Raw genomic sequence first — 19549 nt, 5'->3', positions numbered from 1 at the left:
GCTGGGATTCAAGGCCATTCTGACTGAGTCCCAGGACTCCACCGGGGGTAGGGAAAGAGTACTGTCTGTGGCCTGCTTCAATAACGGCAGAGATGTCTGCCTGTCTTCTCCACTTTCTGATAAGCAAGTTCTGTTTGTTTAGCTTCTCCTACAAAAGGGCAGCACCAACAACTCCCATTTACAAACATGTCTTTCATAATATTCTAGCATTTTCTGTCGAGGTGTGGTAAGAGAGCAAGAGCTCACAGTCTTGTGGGGCACTGAAAAAGGTTCTAATCCCCAAGAAGGAAAAGTGAACAGGACTCTGGTTCCTGAGCACTGTGAATGAGAGGGTTTTGAAAAGATCAGAGTCCCAGCCGCTTCATCATCCCGGGGCCTGGGTGCAAGGGGACCAAGGCCCACCAGGTGGCAGCAGAGAACAAGTCAGTGACCGGCCAGGTGCTAAACTCTAATCCCCAGTCTGGGGCACAGGAAGTGCAGTGTCAGGCCCACACCCAAGACAGGTCTGAACTGGGCCAAAGGGGTACTGGGTAGGGCAACCTTGTAGTAACAGCTCACACTATCCTTAAACTCATTCTGTGCCAGGCAGGTGGTAAGCCTTATCTCCTTTAACTTTTACAACCAATCTAGGGAGTAGATACTATTAATAACTCTCTTTTTTTAGACGCATACAATGACGTTCTAAGAGATTTATGATTTATCCAAGGTCACACAGACCGAAGAGAGGAAGTGCAGGCAGTTTGGACTTTAGAGCCCCAACTGTGAGACTGTTGGTGGTGGTGGTGGGTAGATGTTGCACCAGGGAAGAATGTTATGCCAGGGAAGAGGAGAAATCACTAGGGGGGATGGGGGAAGGGTGAGGGCAAGTGGAGCCTGGGCTGGGATGGACTGGCTCTGGGGCAGAACCTGGGGCCTAGGCCAGTCCCAGGACAGTGACTAGGAGCCTGAGGCAAAGGGAACTGCTGGGGGCACTTTCAGGAAACGGGATGTGTAGGATTTGAGGCTGAGGGTCCCTGGTGACTTATTTAAAGAAGCCACCCCAGCTCTTTGTGGGTGCTTCACCCGAACAGGACTGGGTACCCCAGAGGCTGCAAAACCACTCAAAGACCTAAAGAGATGCCCCTGTAAGATCTGATCAGGGCTCCCTTGCTGAGCTCCAAAAAGCAGAGTAGCTGGAGGGGAAGTGCCAAGACAGGTCACAGTATCCCCAGTGAGCTGGGCCTGGTCCCAGAGCCTCTTCTGGGGGAGCGGACAATGCCAGCTGCCTTGCAGTTTCCACCCTGGAACGGTGCCCGGGCACACTCAGGGCCCCTGGATTAGCTCACATCACTGAGGGACTTGAGCGAGACCCAGGAGCTTCCCTTTGCCCGGAGATCCAGGTTAGTACCTTCCTCCTTTCTGGTCTGGGTGCTCATCATCCAGGGGGCCATGTTAGTTGAGTCCAGCTTAGCATGTATCAGTCTCTAGGCTCAGGACTGCACCCTTTAGTTAACATGTCCTGTAGGATTCTAGAACAGAAAAATGGCGTAGGTGAAAAACTAAGGGTATCTCAGTAAGATATGGCTGTAGTTACTGGTTCATTATTGTAACTAATTTAAGATGTTAATAATAGGGGAACTGGGTGTGGGATATCTATGTATTATCTTCATATTTTTCTGTAAATCTAAAGCTGTTCTAAAAATAAAGTATACATTAAAATTTAAAAAATAATAAAGTAAATAAAAGAACTGCATTTTTCTTTCTAGACTAGCACACACCACTAGGCCTTCCTGGGAGTTATTGGGCATAAACATGAGTCTCAGGTTAAAGCTGCTCTCCTCAAATCCCTTGACACCAAAGGCTTGTATCCTTCCTGATTTTCTTATGAAATCTCCTAAATCAGCCTCAGTTCTGGGAGTCCAGACCGAGTCTGATTCTTTCTCTGCTGTGGGGCCTTTGCACTGGTTCTTCTCTATGAAACACTGTCCATCTGTGAATGGCTGACTCCTTCTTGTCACTCAGATCTGTTTGCATTTTTTCTCCTTTTCAGAAAGGAGAGAACAAGGATCTCACCTAATAAAGATCAACCTCACTCATGCTGTTTCATTTCTCCCACATCATTTCCACTGATGATTATCCAGTGCTGATAATGCCCTCACACGAGACAGTCCAATGGGAACTGGAAAGAACCATAAGATTTGCAAGGTGGGGAAGGGGACCTCGTGTTGTAGTCATGTTAGTCAATCAGTCATGTCCAACTCTTTGCGACCCCATGGACTGCAGCCCACCAGGCTCTTCTGTCCATGGAAATTCTCTAGGCAAGAGTACTGGAGTGGGTTGCCATTCCATTCTCCAAGAGATCTTCCCAACCCAGGGATCGAACCCAGGTACCCTGCATTGCAGGCAAATTCTTTACTGTCTGAACTACCAAGGAAGCCATAAAGGGGAACCTTAGTGGTCATTTAATCTAAGTGCTTGGCTGATGAGAACTCTCACATTCCTTAATTCTGGTGGGTGTTTTGTTTAGTTTTTGCTTGTTTACAATGGTTACAGAGAGCTGGTGCTACTGCTGCTGCTGCTAAGTCGCCTCAGTCGTTTCCAATTCTGTGTGACCCCATAGATGGCAGCCCACCAGGCTCCCCCGTCCCTGGGATTCTCCAGGCAAGAACACTGGAGTAGCTTGCCATTTCCTTCTCCAATGCATCAAAGTGAAAAGTGAAAGTGAAGTGGCTCAGTCGTGTCCGACTCTGTGCGATCCCATAGATGGCAGCCCACCAGGCTCCCCCGTCCCTGGGATTCTCCAGGCAAGAACACTGGAGTAGCTTGCCATTTCCTTCTCCAATGCATCAAAGTGAAGAGTGAAAGTGAAGTTGCTCAGTCGTGTCCGACTCTGTGTGACCCCATAGATGGCAGCCCACCAGGCTCCTCCATCCATGGGATTTTCCAGGCAAGAGTACTGCAGTGGGGTGCCATTGCCTTCTCCGACAGAGAGCTGGTGAGCAATAATTCTGTCCCACTGAAATGCTTCTGGGCTGTACACATTTGACTCTCAGAGCAGGCTATGTAGGTTGAATTAGCCCTGGTTTCAATTAAATTCTAGGTAGGTCATATCCACCTTCAAACAGGAAATTTTCTCTGCTCCTTGCCAATGCAAGAAACCCATTCTTCCCAAGGGACAGTCATCTCTGAGGGTGTCACAAAAGACCTGGGAGCTTAGCTCAGAAAGTTTCAGGGATCCTCTAATTCCTCTTCTTGATCAGGAAGTCGTGCTCCTAGATGACCTTCAGGCCTGAGACCAAAGGCTCACCCACACTTTGAGGTGAAGATGAGGGCGGGTAGAGGGTACCCCAGTACAACTGAATTTCAAGTAAACAGCAAATAATTTTTTGCACTAAAAATATTTCATGGGACACAGTTATACTAAAATCTATTCATTGCTTATCTGAAATTCAAATGTAACTGGAAAGCCTATATTTTAACTGGCAGTCCTACAGATGAGCGATCAGCATTAAAACTAATGACTCCCCTAAGATGAAACCTGGGATTAAGGAAAAAAGAGGCCACAGTGAGCCGTGACTTTTTGAGGAGAGGAATGAAGTTGGTTTCTTTCACGCTAATTAAGCAATCACAAACCACCCCATCAGAAATCTAAACTCGTGATTAACATGGGACTCGAGACCAGGGGGAAAAAAATGAAAAAGGTTAAGAGCCAGAGAAGCAATCTTCACAGAAACAGCAGCCAGCAGACGGAGTTGGTCCCAGGAAGGCAGGTAAGAGCAATGCCTTTTCACCCACTCTTTCAGAACAGAACAGGGTTTGGCAGATTCCAGTGGACTCCTCCAGCCTCCTTGATACCTGGATGTCGGCAGAATTCTCCTCAATATTCACAATTCTCCGACTTTTAAGGGTTCACAAAGTCTCCTCCTAGGTCCTACCTCTAGACTGCCCAGAAGCAAAGCAGAGAACCAGGAAAAGCAGTTATTCAGGCTGTAACTGGCTCATGAACAGCTATATCCAGTCCCTTAAGAACCACTTTTCTTGGCTCAGGTAGGATGAAGTACATTTGCTGTCCCGCCACTGTTTGCCAAGGCTCGAAACTGGAGGTATAGATTTACAGAAACCAACTTAATGCAGAATTCGTTTTGTGTCTGTCATTTTGAGCAGAGTTCATCCCCACATTATTCACCTGAGATGATCAGTAAGGTCAAGTGTGACTTCTTTACAACTGGGAAGCGCAAATGACACATGAAATGCCCCAAGGAAAGGGTTCATGGGGTGAACTCTCCACTCCCCTTTTCCACTTCTATTCAGCTGTTTTAAACGGGCTCATTAATATAACTCTATGGGGATCAGACCTATGCCATTCACAAGAACAATAAAAGGAATGAAAAACACACAATAGCAAGGAGAGAAGAGAAATCATTGTTGGTTTTTAATAAGCACACTCTAATAATGACCACTAAAGTTCATGAGCTTTTTACTTGTTTGTATCATAGTTTAAAATTTCATATTTTGGGGACAGTTTCCTTTGTTGGAAAATGGGCTTGAAGGATGCTGTGCTGAGGCACATGCCCATTATATCATCATAGCCTTTTATTTGTCCAAGGATTGATATAAAATAATACCTCTGGAGAGAAATAACTCCTCTTATTAATCTGTCTTGAGCCAGGGAAAGTAAGCAATGAATTAAAATGCTTTTTGTTTATTTCTCTACAAGTTTGTGGTATAGAGTCAAATTAATTCCCAAATCACAACTCAGTTTGAAAGTTTTTTCCTTTTGTTTGTGGTTTCTTCTTTGAACTTAAATTTCAGTTGGTAGAAAGGGGTTAAAAACCTGAGCAATTCCCACTTGACATCTGTGAAAGAAACAAGTACGAGTCCTTGCAGAGAGAGAAAACAGAGGGTTTGGATGTCATTTTCGGTCACCTAGCGAGAATGTCTTTGTGGGTGTTTTTGAGATGGTAAGAACACTCTGGATGCATGAAATGACACCTGTGTCCCTGCTGCTAGGTGTCCCGTGGCCTGACCCTACAAGATGTCAAGAGAAGAGGTTCACTTCTTCTATGGTTCCCCCAGGAAAGGGCACAGCCACTCTTATGTCACGACTGAAGAGTAAGTTCAAAATCAGACCGAGCGGGGTTACAGTTTGCCGTTTGCTGACACAGGCTTTGGCTTCCACCAGCACATGTCGGTCCGTAAATCTCTCTAGTGTTTATTTCTCCAGAAATAAACCTGGCAATGAGGTAAGGAGACCCTGAAGTCCTACAAAAGGTCTCAGGTTTCTCTGAGGCCAAAGAGGCAAAGAGGGAGGGAAGGCAAAAACCTGGATCTTGCCATTTTTGTTGCATTCTTGGCTATGAAGCCTTTACTGTGGGTTCCCAGGCTGAAAATCCTCTGTCTGAGAGCATGATGCCTCTGTCCTCAAGCCTTGCCTGACTACTCCACTTGGGCTCCCAGAGGTGGTTTGCAGATAGAACAGAGGCAAGTTGCCAAAGGACAGTGAGGTTGAAGGGCAGGTGCGTCCCTCCACCTGCTGACTGAGTCCAAGATGAAGAGGGTGGTCATAACCTTTGCATCAATGCTTTACCCTAAAGAAAGGTGTTTTGTATTATGAATTATTTAAAAATAAGTATTTGCATGATTAAACATTTCTAAGTGCTAAGCAATGTACACCAGCTCAAGATGCTATTCTCTCCTTTGAAAAAAATCTTACAACCTACTGGGAGAGTTAGGCATGGGAGTAATTTCATCAGGTATAAGTGCTGTGATGGGGACATAAGCCACAGGACATACTCTGCAAGGTGAGAGTGGGCAAGGGGTGGTGGGAGTAGGAGGGGCCCCACTCTGAGTGGAGACTCCATCAGGACAAATGAGGAATCTGGGTTTTATTTGGACCATCTCTTAAGTGATCTGCTCAGAACTTCCTGCAAACCTGCTGTCTTGGGAGAGAACTGTTGAATTGCTTTACTGGAGTGAACTAGCAGGGGCAAGAGAGATGGAGAACCTGTCAAAGGCACCGAAGAGGAATTCAGGCTGGAGTATTTCTTCGGAAGACCCTAGTGGGATTCTCTAATATCCCTGCATGGTCAAATGGGATGTGGTGGTGAGATCTTCTGAAAAAAATGTCCCAACAGCAAAAATATACTCTTGAGGGGTGCAACTGCACATGGTATTAGGTAGTATATTTTTCAGGATTTGCATGATGACTCAACAGACTCTATCTCTGTGAAACCACAGTTGAGAAGTTCTCAGTTGAGGCGGCACAAGCCACCTATGGAGCTCGTGAAAATGCAGCTTCCTAGGCACTGCTGCCCAAGAGGCTGACTCAGTAGGTCTTGGGGTCAGGGGCCCAGGATCTGTACTTTAACATGCATCTCAGGCAACTCTCTTGCAGGAGGTATTTGGGTGATATCTGAGGAGCCCTGCCCTGCTGGGCAATGGGTTCTTATGGTGTGTCTGGCACATCCCAGCATTTTGGGCTCTCACTTCCTGTGTGTGAGTGCAATGTGACTGTGGTGTGAAGAGTTCAAACAGAGCTCTGTGTGTGTCAAGATGCCCAAGGGGGTGACCACAGACCTAGGAGAGAGAATGAGAGCACAGGCATGCTGGGAATGGAATCATCTGCCTTCAGTCATGAGAACCCGCTGAATGCCCTTGTAATAGCTCCATTCCAGGAAGGGGTGATGTGGTCAAAAAGGCACTGGCTGGGTACCTCAGGCCAGTTGCTGTGAATGCTGGTTCTGCCACTCTCTGGTTGTGCAACCTTGGGCATTTTACCAGCCTAAAGTCTTGGGGATGTCAGATGTGAAATGAATGTCATACCTACCCCTGAGGATTGTTGTGACAGGGCCAATAGCAGGGTGCTCACCACAGTGCTTGGCAGGGTTGTCGTGAGAATTAAATAATCTAATGAATACAGAATGGTTATCATGGTACCCAGCTTACAGCAGACATTAAGTCAAAGTTAATTTCTGTTTCTTTTTTGTGGACTGACAGTTGGGGAAAATGTTTTAAACTAGCCCTGATGGAAAGATAACTCAGTCCACAGAAGGGTCAGCTGCCACTGCACCTGTTGCACTTGGAGCCTGGGTGCTGGGGCCCATGACAGTCAGCACTGCTGCTGTGAACACACACCTGAGAGGCTCCTAGAGACAGTTCTGTCTCTGTATATGCATGCTGGAGGCCCACGGGTGCCTGGTGTGGGGTGGGGTGGAATAATACTCCTTGGGGACTGGGAGATGCTGCTCTGATTGCAAAGCCCCTGTGAAGAGAGAAGATTGACACATGTTTCATCATAATCTGGAGCAAGGTTTCCATACAAAGGTGGACTTCTCTGTCTCTCGGGCCAGGGCTGCAGGGATTGGCATCCTGACAGTGATTCTGGGAATTCTACTACTTCTCAGCTGCTGGTACTGCAGAAGACGAAGTGGATACCGAAGCTTAAAGGTCAGTAAAGTTATCACTGCTGAGTCTCTCCAGTTCCAGGACTTCCCTTCTCCTTCTTTCTCTGAAGTTCTGGGGAGTGGAATGACAGTCTCATGATCACCTCCAGCACTGATTCATGGTTCTGATGCATCTCTCTCTACGCTGTACATCTTATAACTCTTCCTTTGCCTCTGCCTAGGCATGAATCCCCAACCAGGAACTTGGCCCATCTTTCTGATTCCACTCACAGCAAACTTGAGGGCCTGCCTATGTAGCTGATGGCTTTGGGGGCAAGGGGGAAGGCTTCGTGGTCCTCTTGTGCAGTTGAACAGAAGTACATGAGACACTCCAGGTCTTACCAATCCTTCTGGGGATTCCCACTGGCTCTGTTACTCCACTTAGTGGCCCATTCTTCCTACCCTACCTCTTCACCTGTTTCTTTCCAGGGTTCCTGGGAATTCTAAGTTCTTCTAACTCTATTAGCAAGCAGTCCAGCATAGCCAGGACCCATGTAGCCATCAGTGCAGGAAACTGTCCACCCCTCAGCAGCACAAAGCACCGCCAGGTTTTTAACAGGCTCCTCCCTCCTTTGATGCTTGATGTGGTTTTATTAGGATTTTTGCTCCTTTACCCATACAAGCAGGAAGTTAACAAATGACATTGTCCAGTCTTGGGGTACCAGGATCCTTCACAAACAAGCAACATCAACAGAGTCACTAACCTGTAAAGACCACAGGTTTCAGAAACCTTGCTTCAAAGACAGGTATCAGTTTGGAACTTAAGCATCCAAAGGCATTCTCCACAGTGAGCAACAGGATAGAAGGAGAGTTGCAATTTTTCTTTCTCTTCTCTCTTTATTACAGATCTGAAAGCTTCTGAGGTTGATATATAATGGGGAAAATTTTTTATCTTTACAAAAGATGTTGGAAAGTCCCCTTCCTCATTTAGCAACAGTTCATTCAGAGAAAGTGGCTTTGTGGTGGAGAGGAGGGCTGGTCTGGGTGGAGGGCTAGAGCCTGGCAGTCTGAGAAGGAGAAGTTCAGTTCAGTTCAGTTCAGTCGCTCAGTCATGTCCGACTCTTTGCGACCCCATGAATCGCAGCACACCAGACCTCCCTGTCCATCACCAACTCCCTGAGTTCACTCAGACTCACGTCCATCGAGTCAGTGATGCCATCCAGCCATTTCATCCTGCGTCGTCCCCTTCTCCTCCTGCCCCCAATCCCTCCCAGCATCAGAGTCTTTTCCAATGAGTCAGCTCTTCGCATGAGGTGGCCAAAGTACTGGAGCTTCAGCTTTAGCATCATTCACAGGGCTGATCTCCTTCAGAATGGACTGGTTGGATCTCCTTGAAGTCCAAGGGACTCTCAAGAGTTTTCTCCAACACCACAGTTCAAAAGCATCAATTCTTCAGCGCTCAGCCTTCTTTACAGTCCAATTCTCACATCCATACATGACCACAAGAAAAACCATAGCCTTGACTAGATGGACCTTAGTCGGCAAATAATGTCTCTGCTTTTGAATATGCTATCTAGGTTGGTCATAACTTTTCTTCCAAGGAGTAAGCGTCTTTTAATTTCATGGCTGCAATCACCATCTGCAGTGATTTTGGAGCCCCCAAAAATAAAGTCTGACTGTTTTCACTGTTTCCTCATCTATTTCCCATGAAGTGATGGGACCAGATGCCATGATTTTAGTTTTCTGAATGCTGAGCTTTAAGCCAACTTTTTCACTCTCCACTTTCACTTTCATCAAGAGGCTTTTTAGTTCCTCTTCACTTTCTGCCATAAGGGTGGTGTCATCTGCATATCGGAGGTTATTGATATTTCTCCCGGCAATCTTGATTCCAGCTTGTGTTTCTTCCAGTCCAGCATTTCTCATGATGTACTCTGCATAGAAGTTAAATAAGCAGAGTGAAGGGGAAGGTGAAAATGGTAGCTTCAAATTCTTCTCCTTGCTGGAAAGCTTGGGAAGTCCCATGTAACCCTTTTCCTAATGCCCATCTTGCCATGGTGTCCCAGATATAAATCATGAAAGGGTGAACGTGGGGAGACACAATCACCAAGCAGCAGCCCTCCAGTGTGGTGGCATTTATGGGAAGGAGAAGTTCTTGAGTCTGAATAAGACTCCAACCATAGCACAGCCTTGTGTTGAGAGGTTAGGGAATATAACTCTTTGCTCTCCACTATACACTTCATGTGTACCTCTAGAACAGGGTTATGACATTGCCTTATAATTTGTTACTTTTTGCTTCTTCCACCCCTTCTCTTTATCCCATTTGGAGCTGACGCAGAGAGTATTTTTTATTCCCCTTTTACTTCCAGAGCCTAGCATGATGCCCGGCACACAGCAGTCACCCAATTGTATGGCATAAGGATTTGGTCTCACTCTGCTGTTGACTTACTGGTGGCCTTAGATTTTCATTTCTCTGAGTCTCATTTGCTCTATTATACACCTAGACACAGATGACATAACATGATGCATGTCACTTTTTATGTAATATATGCTTTCTTCTATAATTAAAAAAAATTAATTCTATGTTTACATATTAAAAAAAAAACTATGATTAGTCGTTCAAGGAATAAAAGCTCTACAAACTCAATATGTTGGTATCCATTCCTTCAGTTCAGTTCAGTTGCTTAGTCATGTCCGACTCTTTGCAACCCCATGAATCTCAGCACGCCAGGCCTCCCTGTCCATCACCAATTCCTGGAGTTCACTCAAACTCTTGTCCATCCAGTCGACGATGCCATCCAGCCATCTCATCCTGGGTCGTCCCCTTCTCCTCCTGCCCCCAATCCCTCCCAGCGTCAGGTCTTTTCCAGTGAGTCAGCTCTTTGCATGAGGTGGCCAAAGTATTGGAGTTTCAGCCTCAGCCTCAGTCCTTCCAATGAACACCTAGGACTGATGTCCTTTAGGATGGACTGCAGGGTGAAAAAGTTGGCTTAAAGCTCAACATTCAGAAAACTAAGATCATGGCATCTGGTCCCATCACTTCATGGCAAATAGATGGGGAAACAGTGGCTTACTTTATATTTGGGGGTTCCAAAATCACTGCAGATGGTGATTGCAGCCATGAAATTAAAATACACTCACTCCTTGGAAGGAAAGTTATGACCAACCTAGATAGCATATTGAAAAGCAGAGACATTACTTTGCCAACAAAGGTCTGTCTAGTCAAGGCTATGGTTTTTCCAGTAGTCATGTATGGATGTGAGAGTTGGACTATGAAGTAAGCTGAGTGCCGAAGAATTGATGGTTTGAACTGTGGTATTGGAGAAGACTCTTGAGAGTCCCTTGGACTGCAAGGAAGACTGTCCATAATTGCTAACTTGATGCTACCCAGACAAAAAAACAACCTTTCTCCCCCTATTCTGGTTCAACACTCTCTTATCTTAAATGTGTTCAATGCAAGAATGACAGTCTGAGCCATGGCCTCCAACACTGAACATTTGCCTGGCTGTTCAACCTGCTATCCTCCACTCCTCCAGCTCTCGACCAGTGACTTGCAGAGTTTCTGGAATTTTTATGAGATTTAAAAACTGTTTAAATTCCCTGGTTCCATCTAATGTTTAAAACTGGAGTAATTTATTTTTAAAATTAATATTAAAATCTTGTTTTGAGACTTTCATATCTACTGAAAAGCCAGGTTGGGGACCAGCAGTCTAAGAAATGTAGGTAAAATTATGTAAAGTAGTGCATTAAGTACGGTATTTAATTACATAATTGCCTCCCTGTCTCTCTTTGGTGATTCTGTTTTCATTATAAAACAGAAAAACATAAATGACGATTAATGCAAGCTTCAGGTACCACTTTTAACCAACTTTTACCAAGCTTTGAAATATGTTTATTTTTCCACTTTCATTGACCACAGCATGGTAGAAAGGTTGGTTGGAAGTAAGGTCTCCTAAAATTTCTTCCTTGCCCAACAATTCCTCTTAGACCTGAAAAACATCTTTTGAAAGGAAAGACTGCTTTTTGCAGAAATGCATTTCTGCAAAAAAATGATTTATAAGGCATTGGAAGCTGGCTTTCATATTTATGAATTTTATTCTTTCACTTCTAAGTTGAGGACATAACACTTCTGATTCTTGGGGAAAAATTCAAAAGTTCTCCTGACAGCTCAGTTTACACTTACATCTTTCAGTGTCATGTTTCTCAATATAAGTCAGGGGCCCCTGCACTCAAATAACCTAGGGTTCTTGCTAAAATGTAGTCTGGGACCATCTCTGGTGGTGGGACCTAGGACCCTGTTTGAACACACACATTGAAGTTTGATACAAATACACAGAATTGGCAATGAACTGGGGAAGTGAATCAAGCTCTTAACCTATGGTAGGTGAGGATTGAAAAAATAAGGAATAAAACCAATAATCAAGGTAAAGGGAGAGAATGCATTAACATTAACACACCTTGTGCTGTGCTATGCTGTGCTTAGCTGCTCAATCACGTCTGAGTCTTTGCAACCTCAAACCTCAGACTATAGCCCGCCAGGCTCCTCTGTCCATGGGGATTCTCCAGGCAAGAATACTGGAGTGGGTTGCCGTGCCCTCCTCCAGGGGATCTTCCCAACCCAGGAATGGAACCCAGGTCTCCTGCATTGCAGGCAGATTCTTTACTCTGAGCCACCAGGGAAGCCCAAGAATACTGGAGTGGTTAGCCTATCCCTTTCCCATGGGAACTTTTCAACCCAGGGATTGATCCAGGGTCTCCTGCCTAGCAGGCAGATTCTTTACCAGCTGAGCTACGCAGGCAGCCCACTAAGCACCTTACTGGAGGTGTATCACTGGGAGCTGTGGAGGGGAGCAGAACCTCCTTGGATCCTCTCGTCAAGATTGGGATCCTTGTGCTTATATACTTCCAAAAGGTAGTGTCAATAATGATTTCAGAGGAGAGTTTAGGAAAACTTCTTTACAGCCGGCAGACTCTATAGGTACCAGCCCCAACCATGTCTGGTCTCATCCAATTGATGATCCAAACACTTCTCCTCCCTGGGAGACCCGTCCGGATGCCATTCTCTTTCAACCCAGTAACACCAATAATCAACCACAGTCTACAGGCCAGCCTGCGGAGGAGGCACTGAAACCTGGCCCAGCCTCGCTGTTCCAGTTCCAGCCAGAACCCCAGAGAGCTGCTCATGCCCTACTGGTGGATTTGGTTCACAGATAATGTTTGGGTCTGTAACCTAAAAAAAACGGAATTAGGTGCAAACATTTAAAAGTAACATTTTATGTAAAAATCTTAATTTCCAGTTTATTTTTTTGAAAAAAAATCGAAAGATCTGGCAAAACTTGGCAGCTATGCAGTGGTTTGTCCCTTTAGGAGAGACACATACTCCCTCCTTTTCTATGGCCCCCACCTGACCTCCTTCCTCTAAGGGTCAGATTGTAGCGGGGTCATGCCAGGCACAGGCAATAAGGAAGTGTGTTGCCTGGAGAGCCCTGGACCGGCAGTATCAGTATCACTTGGGAACTTGCCAGAAATGCAAATTTATAGGGCTTCACCCTATACCTACTATGTCAGAAATTCTGGGTGTGAGCCCAGCAATCTGTGTTTAACAAGACCCGCAGGAGACACTGCTGCATTCTAAAGTTTGAGAACGACTATTGTGGAGAATTTAATGGTAAGAACAACTAAAAGTCTGCTTTTTATTATCACAATGTGCCAGCAATTTAAAACAACACCAGTAATGAAATACTCCACTTCATTTGGGCAGAGTGCCTCTGCAGTCCCTGTTTTGGTACATCTTGCACAAACTGTTCTCATTCTATTCTAGGGATGGAGAGCATCACCCCCTCAACCTATGCAAATAACCAAACTATAAGCTTTTACCCACCCCTTCCCCCAATAATTCAAAGTGCACAACAGCCTTAGGCTGACTTGTCATTGTTGTGATGCGACTTGGAAGCTCAGCATTACAACCACAGTATTTTTATCACAACACAAGCATTCAGTGTTTCAGATATATTGCTGTCATTATGCTGCTGCTGCTGCTAAGTCGCTTCAGTCGTGTCCGACTCTGTGCGACTCCATGGACGGCAGCCCACCAGGCTCCGCCGTCCCTGGGATTCTCTAGGCAAGAGTACTGGAGTGGGTTGCCATTGCCTTCTCCAATGCATGAAAGTAAAATGTGAAAGTGAAGTCACTCTGTTGTGTCTGACTCCCCGTGACCCCATGGACTGCAACCTACCAGGCTCCTCCATCCATGGGATTCTCCAGGCAAGAGTACTGGAGTGGGGTGGCATTGCCTTCTCTGTGTCATTATGGGGAAGGCAGAAATAGACAGTGTCCCTGCTATCAAGCTGTTCCTATGTTTCTCCTCACTGTGAAACCACCTGCTGCCTCTCTAGCTCTGATCTACTCCTCTTGTAATCATTCTCTGAGATCCAGTTTTATATTTCACTCTTTCTTCCTTTCAAAAATATTCATTGACCAACTAATAGATGTCAGGCACAGTATTAGGTGTTTTCTTGTGCTCAGTCATGTCCAACTCTTTGTGATCCCATAGACTGTAGCCTGCCAGGCTCCTCTGTCCATGGGAGTTTTCCAGGGAAGGATACTGGAGTGGGTTGTCATTTCCTCCTCCAAGGGATCTTCCCGACTCCCCATCTCCTGCACTGGCAGGTGGGGTTCTTTACCACTGAACCACGGGGGAAGCCTAGTTCTGAGAGGTAGGTAACATTATTTTAATATTACTGATGAAAACACTGGAATTCAGAGAGATTAAGTGACTACCTGAGGATACACTGAGGATAAGTGGCAGGGCCAAGATTAAAACTCGTTCTTAAAATGTCAGCTTCCTTCTCCTTTTCTTTAATGCACTCAATTATTTTTTCTCATCCATTGACCTTCATATGAATTCACCTTTCAGGACAAAAACATTCATGCTGGTACTCAAAGTACCCTAACAGGAGGATGTTCACATGAGTGGCTTGGTCAACAGGACAGCAAATTGCCTTTTCAAGAGAACAATTGTGAACCTGTGGTAGGTTGAGATCCTGCATCCTGGTGTTTCTGTATATGCCTACTTTTAACTCTAATGAATAAAATATTGCCATTTAAAAAGCAAGGGCAATGTGAATATATTTAATGCTACTGACTAAAAAATGGTTTAAATGTTAAATTTTATATGGTATATTTTACCATAATAAAAAGTAAATAGTAAGATTAAAAACAAGGGAATTCACAGAGGTTTTCTTAAATTGTGTCCTCTCATATCCAGAGTTTCCTGTGTCAATAAAGAAACATCTACCTGTAAGGCCCAAAGGAAGAACTTGGTTCTGGATACAATGTCCTCTCGTCTCATGTTGTTTAGTATAATTGCTTTTGTCCTGAACACAGACATAACTAACAGAGGAAAAAAGTGCCTATTATTAATTGTATAGAGTTGCACTGTCCAATAGTTGCACTGTAGCTACTAGTCACATGCGGTTACTGAAACCTGAGATGCAGTACTTTGAATTAAGACATCCTGGAATACATACTAGATTTCAACAACTCAGTATGAGGAAAATAACATAAAAACCCACTAATGAGTTTTATACTGACTATAGGTTGAAGTGATAATATCTCACTTCAACATGAAAGTGGGGTTAAATAAAATATATTAGTGAAATTAATTTTGTTTCTCTTAATTTTTAAAAATGCAGCTACTAGGAATTTTAAAACCACTATGTGGTACTCTATTTCTACTGGACAGTCCCGGTATAGATGCAGTAATTATAGCTTTTGAGAGCACTGGCTCCAGAGCCAAATTACTATATTTGACTCTTAGCTCTATGACTGGCCAGTTGTAAGACATTCATCAAGTGATTTAACCTCCTTGTGCCCCAGTTTCCTGACCTGTAACATAAAAACAACAGAAATATTCCTGAGGTTGTTGTGAGCATTAAATGAGGGCCTGATAGAATTGTGCTCTGTTGATAGAAGCAACTGCCTTTAGACACAGCTATCAGGATTTACGCTTGTGGTAAAGATGCTGTGTAATCAGTGTCTGTAACAGGTCTGAAAAATTTGTAAATTAGGACTTGGGGCTTCTACTGATAAAGATAATCCAAGGAAATTTTGGGGAAGCCACTTAGCCTTTTTTCTCTGCTGTTATCCCCCCCCCCCCACCGCCCAAATGCTTCAACATACACACTTGTGTAATTTAACATTAATTACCTCATTGGGTGGAAATTAGATATGGGCAGTCAAACGAACAAGTTTCAACCCAGAGCAAAAGTATAAGCATGCTGCTAACTATTTTGACTTAATCCCTCTTCCAGAACCATGTGTGCTGTTGTCAAGCCCATGCTCTCCTTTCTCATCCTCACAGATTCCCAATGCTCCACCTGCTTATGAGAAACTGCCCGCAGAACAGTCACCACCACCTTATTCTCCATGAGGGCCAGCGAGGCCTTGAGAGGTGCTGAAATGATTTCCCGCATGCTTTTGCTTGAATTTGATGTGGACATACAATGCTCTGCTTCAGAATCCTGTAGAAACAGTGTATATGATCATCTCTACTAATAAGCTGAGTGTCAAATTCTTTGTAGGGCAACTGATTGAGGAAATGATGAGAAATATTAAAATGGGAAAAGCTTTGTCAATAAACATTGTAATGGATTGATACTATCTGTGCCAGTAATAATACATCTACAATGTTATTTTCTGAGGGAGAGCATTCAAGTGTGTGTTCTGGGACCACTGGATTTAAGTTAAAAATGTGGCTAAAAACTACTATTCTGATTTTTGAAGAAGCAGCCTCTTGACCAACATGAACTCTAACAGAACAGTTGCAGGTTAGTCTGTGTTATGGAGTACTCAAAATGATACATTTACAGGTTTAAGATCAAGAGCTGAATGACCTAACAAATTACAGTCAGATTCATCTGATCAGGAATCAGTCATGTCTCTTTGTGTTCTACAATTCCATGGTGCAATAATAACACACTGCAGAGATCCTGTATTTTTAGTAATACAGTTCGTGCAGTTCTAATTACATTTCACTTCAATGCTATCATAATTAATGACAAGGATTTCCTGTTAAATCAAAAGGTGGTGTAAGGACTTAAGTAAAAGCTACGCTAGTTTGGCTGATACCTTGCCTTCAATGTCCCAAGGCAATTTAGATTGTTTGGGTTCCCAAATTCCTCTCAAAAGAACATACAGAAGAAATCATAAAGGATCAGAAATTCTGGAATGGTGTCTTTATTTGTATAGCAACATTGCAATTTATGTGACATCTACATATTATTATCTAATGTTTTTATTCTGATCAAGCTCATTTAAAGTTTTTTGGCTTAACTTATATCACCACTCTAAATGGAAAATCAGTATCACTTTTTGTAAGTAGGGAATAAAGATAAAAAAGAAGATAATGAAAGCAAATTACTTTCATTGGAACCTAGAAAGATACTGATGATCACAGCAGGCCATCAACTTGAGACCTGCCCTCATTATTAAAGAGGAAGATTGGCAAGAATTGACATAATTAGAAGGCTTGTAAGAGAAAGAGATGACTTTCTCACTCTGTGACTATGTATCTAATGCTGAGTCAGTAAACCACCTACCATCATCTTGTGTCCGTGGAAACGCCAGTGTGGCAAAACTGCATCATTTTCACTGAAGACAAGCTTGCATGGGGCGGGGGTGCACTGAGTCAAGATATTTAGTACACACACTGAAAAAAAACACATCATTCCACAAAGTACCAAAAGACATCCAATCTTTCCTGATTCTGTCCAGTCTTACCACTTAAAATAAACCCTCTCTCCCCTTTTCAAACAAATATATTCTGAGAAGGAAAACTTAATTAGGATTTGGCTAGCTCCTAATCCTCATCTGTCTGAGCGTCAGTCCTCCACTTCTACAGAAGAACCTGTATGCCTGTGCCCAACCACAACTGCTTATCATTGTGTGTCACTGATGGTACGGGTAGGGGTCTGAGACTTACTGTAAGTCTCAGACTTCCACCCCTGCTGTAAACAATCTTCCTGCTATTAATAAAGTCCCAGTAGGAATGTCAAAAAATTGTTTTGACAAAAGAATAACGTTGGAGTCCTATCTCACATCATTATAAAAATTAGCTAAAAAAAAATTCATAGAGCTAAGTATAAGAGTTAAGACTACTTTTTAGTTAAGACTTCTTGTTTTTCTTAGGAGAAAAAGAATAAACTTTTGCAAAGTTAGATTTGGTAATGGTCTCTTAGATATGACAGAAAACCACAAGTGATGTTGGTAAATGGAATTCATCAAAATGAAAAGCATCGTGCTTCAAATGATGGAAACAATCAAAAAAGAGAAGACACAGCACTGGGAGAAAATATCTGCAAATGATATAACTGATAAGGGACTTGTATGTGGTTTATATAAAGAACTCTTAAAACAACAAAAAAATCAATTAAAAAAGTGAGCACATTTACCCTACATATATTATATATATATATATATATATATATATATATAAATAAAATCATGGGTTCACACTGATAACTCCAATTCTAAATCAGCTACAAAGTTTTAGTTGTAACCTTTTTCATTCTAAACTCTTTTCATATTTTCAAAGCCATTTTCCCCGCTAGTTGGATAATGACTTCTGTTAATCTCAAATTACCAACTTATTGCATTAATCACCTTAGTATGACAGCATTTTACCATCAATCTGCCATGCCATTCCATGCCCCCTCAAGAGATGCCGTCCAGTCTGCTCAGATCCTGACTTCTTGCTGTGGACTACCACCAACCAGCTCCCTAACTGGAACCCTCCTTATCCTGCTCAGGTGTCCAAACCCTGTGTCCAAGCTTCTAACTGTCTGCCTCCCCCTGACATAGAACTCCTATGGAACCTACTGTTCAAATGTCCTCTTTATCACAACTGGGCTCTGACAACCTTAGTTCAGTGATCACCAACCCCATCCCCCTACCCACTGTGCACATGACCTCCTCAAACTTCTTTGGCTGCTCACTCCCTACTCTGGGCCAAAGTCACCCCTGACCTCACCTTCCCACAAATGTTCTATCTTCTGCAGAGACTTCATCGCCACTCACTGGCCACTACTATTACCTACACCCTGCACCACAACTTGGCAAAGAATAATAATAATAAAAAAGAACCTATGGCTTGAGCCCTGGACTCCTTCAAGATCCCCAGACCATCATTCATTGAGTTCTCTCTTTTCCTCATGGACAAAGGCTCTGTTCACAGCATTCTTCAAGGTAGTGTTCCAGGCGATGGACAAACTTCACTGAGTTTGCCAGAGAGAGGCTAGAAGAGTGAGATTCCATTTAAAGGAATAGAAAGTGCCAGTCAAAAGAAGAAACTGCTTCCTTCACAGAGGCAGCTACACTTTTGAAAATGAATCTCTGGACTGGAGATCAGCTGACAACTCTGGGAGCCATGAGTTGAAGATAGCAGAGTCACGTGGGAGGAGCCTGGGTCACTGAGTCACTACTGGAGGAAAGCTTCCCCCATCTAGGAATGCTTTGATTAAATGGGGGTAAATTGGCTCCAAAGAAAATCCATGAACTGTTAACACATTGCCAAATTTGATACTGAAACCCAAGGCTGTTACTTAATACCTTTTTGAGGACCTTCAGGGCTCTGCCCCTGCCCACATGAACTGACCAAACACAAACCAGAAGCCTCCAGGGGAGAGAGGTCTCTGTAATCTTTGCAACCAGGATTAGGCTTCCACCCTGTTGAACACAATTATAATTCAAGAGAATGAGCCTCACCCTGGGCTGTGGGCATGATCCTCTACTGCAGTGTGCCCTACCATTATGCCTGTCCAGCTCATGTGCAGAGAATACATAATGGCATGGAGCTGCTTTGATCTCAGAGGCTTCCTGCAGAACTGGGTTAAGATTAGAGTAGTCAGAGCTCATGGGTGACCTCCTCTGGCTGCAATCAGTGTTTTCCACTTATCCAAATGCGCTGGACAGATAGTATCACTATTTGTGCAGTGAGCAGAGCAAAGTTAGACAGTTCTGCTCTTCCCTCATCCACTCACCCTGCACCAGCCCTCAGAAGCTGTTTTCTCATTTTTGAGACAAGGTGCAAGTCTCCATGGGTTTCCTGAGGAGATTATGATACTATAAAGATGAAAAAAAAGCTAGCCAAAAGACTTTTAGCTCAAGTTAGTCAGTGAGAAGACCAGACTGAT

General features: G+C 43.8%; 1 protein-coding gene across 3 annotated transcripts; it reads left to right on the top strand.

The window, feature by feature from the left end:
* The first annotated feature begins 1351 nt into the window (after positions 1-1351).
* MLANA (melan-A) lies at positions 1352-16008 on the top strand. 3 transcript variants are annotated; one of them, XM_052645187.1, is made up of 5 exons: positions 1352-1379; positions 4990-5091; positions 7329-7425; positions 14275-14388; positions 15721-16008. In XM_052645187.1, the coding sequence occupies exons 2-5, from the start codon at positions 5015-5017 to the stop codon at positions 15787-15789; spliced, it is 357 nt and encodes a 118-aa protein (XP_052501147.1). In that variant the 5' UTR covers positions 1352-1379; positions 4990-5014; the 3' UTR covers positions 15790-16008. The 3 variants fall into 3 exon arrangements, with proteins under 3 accessions (XP_052501147.1, XP_052501148.1, XP_052501146.1); XM_052645188.1 differs by lacking the exon at positions 1352-1379 and adding an exon at positions 2891-2974; XM_052645186.1 differs by lacking the exon at positions 1352-1379 and adding an exon at positions 3718-3749.
* The last annotated feature ends 3541 nt before the right edge of the window (positions 16009-19549 follow it).

Source organism: Budorcas taxicolor, chromosome 8, assembly GCF_023091745.1.
Source record: "Budorcas taxicolor isolate Tak-1 chromosome 8, Takin1.1, whole genome shotgun sequence".
Lineage (NCBI taxonomy): Eukaryota > Metazoa > Chordata > Mammalia > Artiodactyla > Bovidae > Budorcas > Budorcas taxicolor.
The sequence above is the reverse complement of the archived record's forward strand: the minus strand, read 5'-3'. Positions and strand labels throughout refer to the sequence as shown.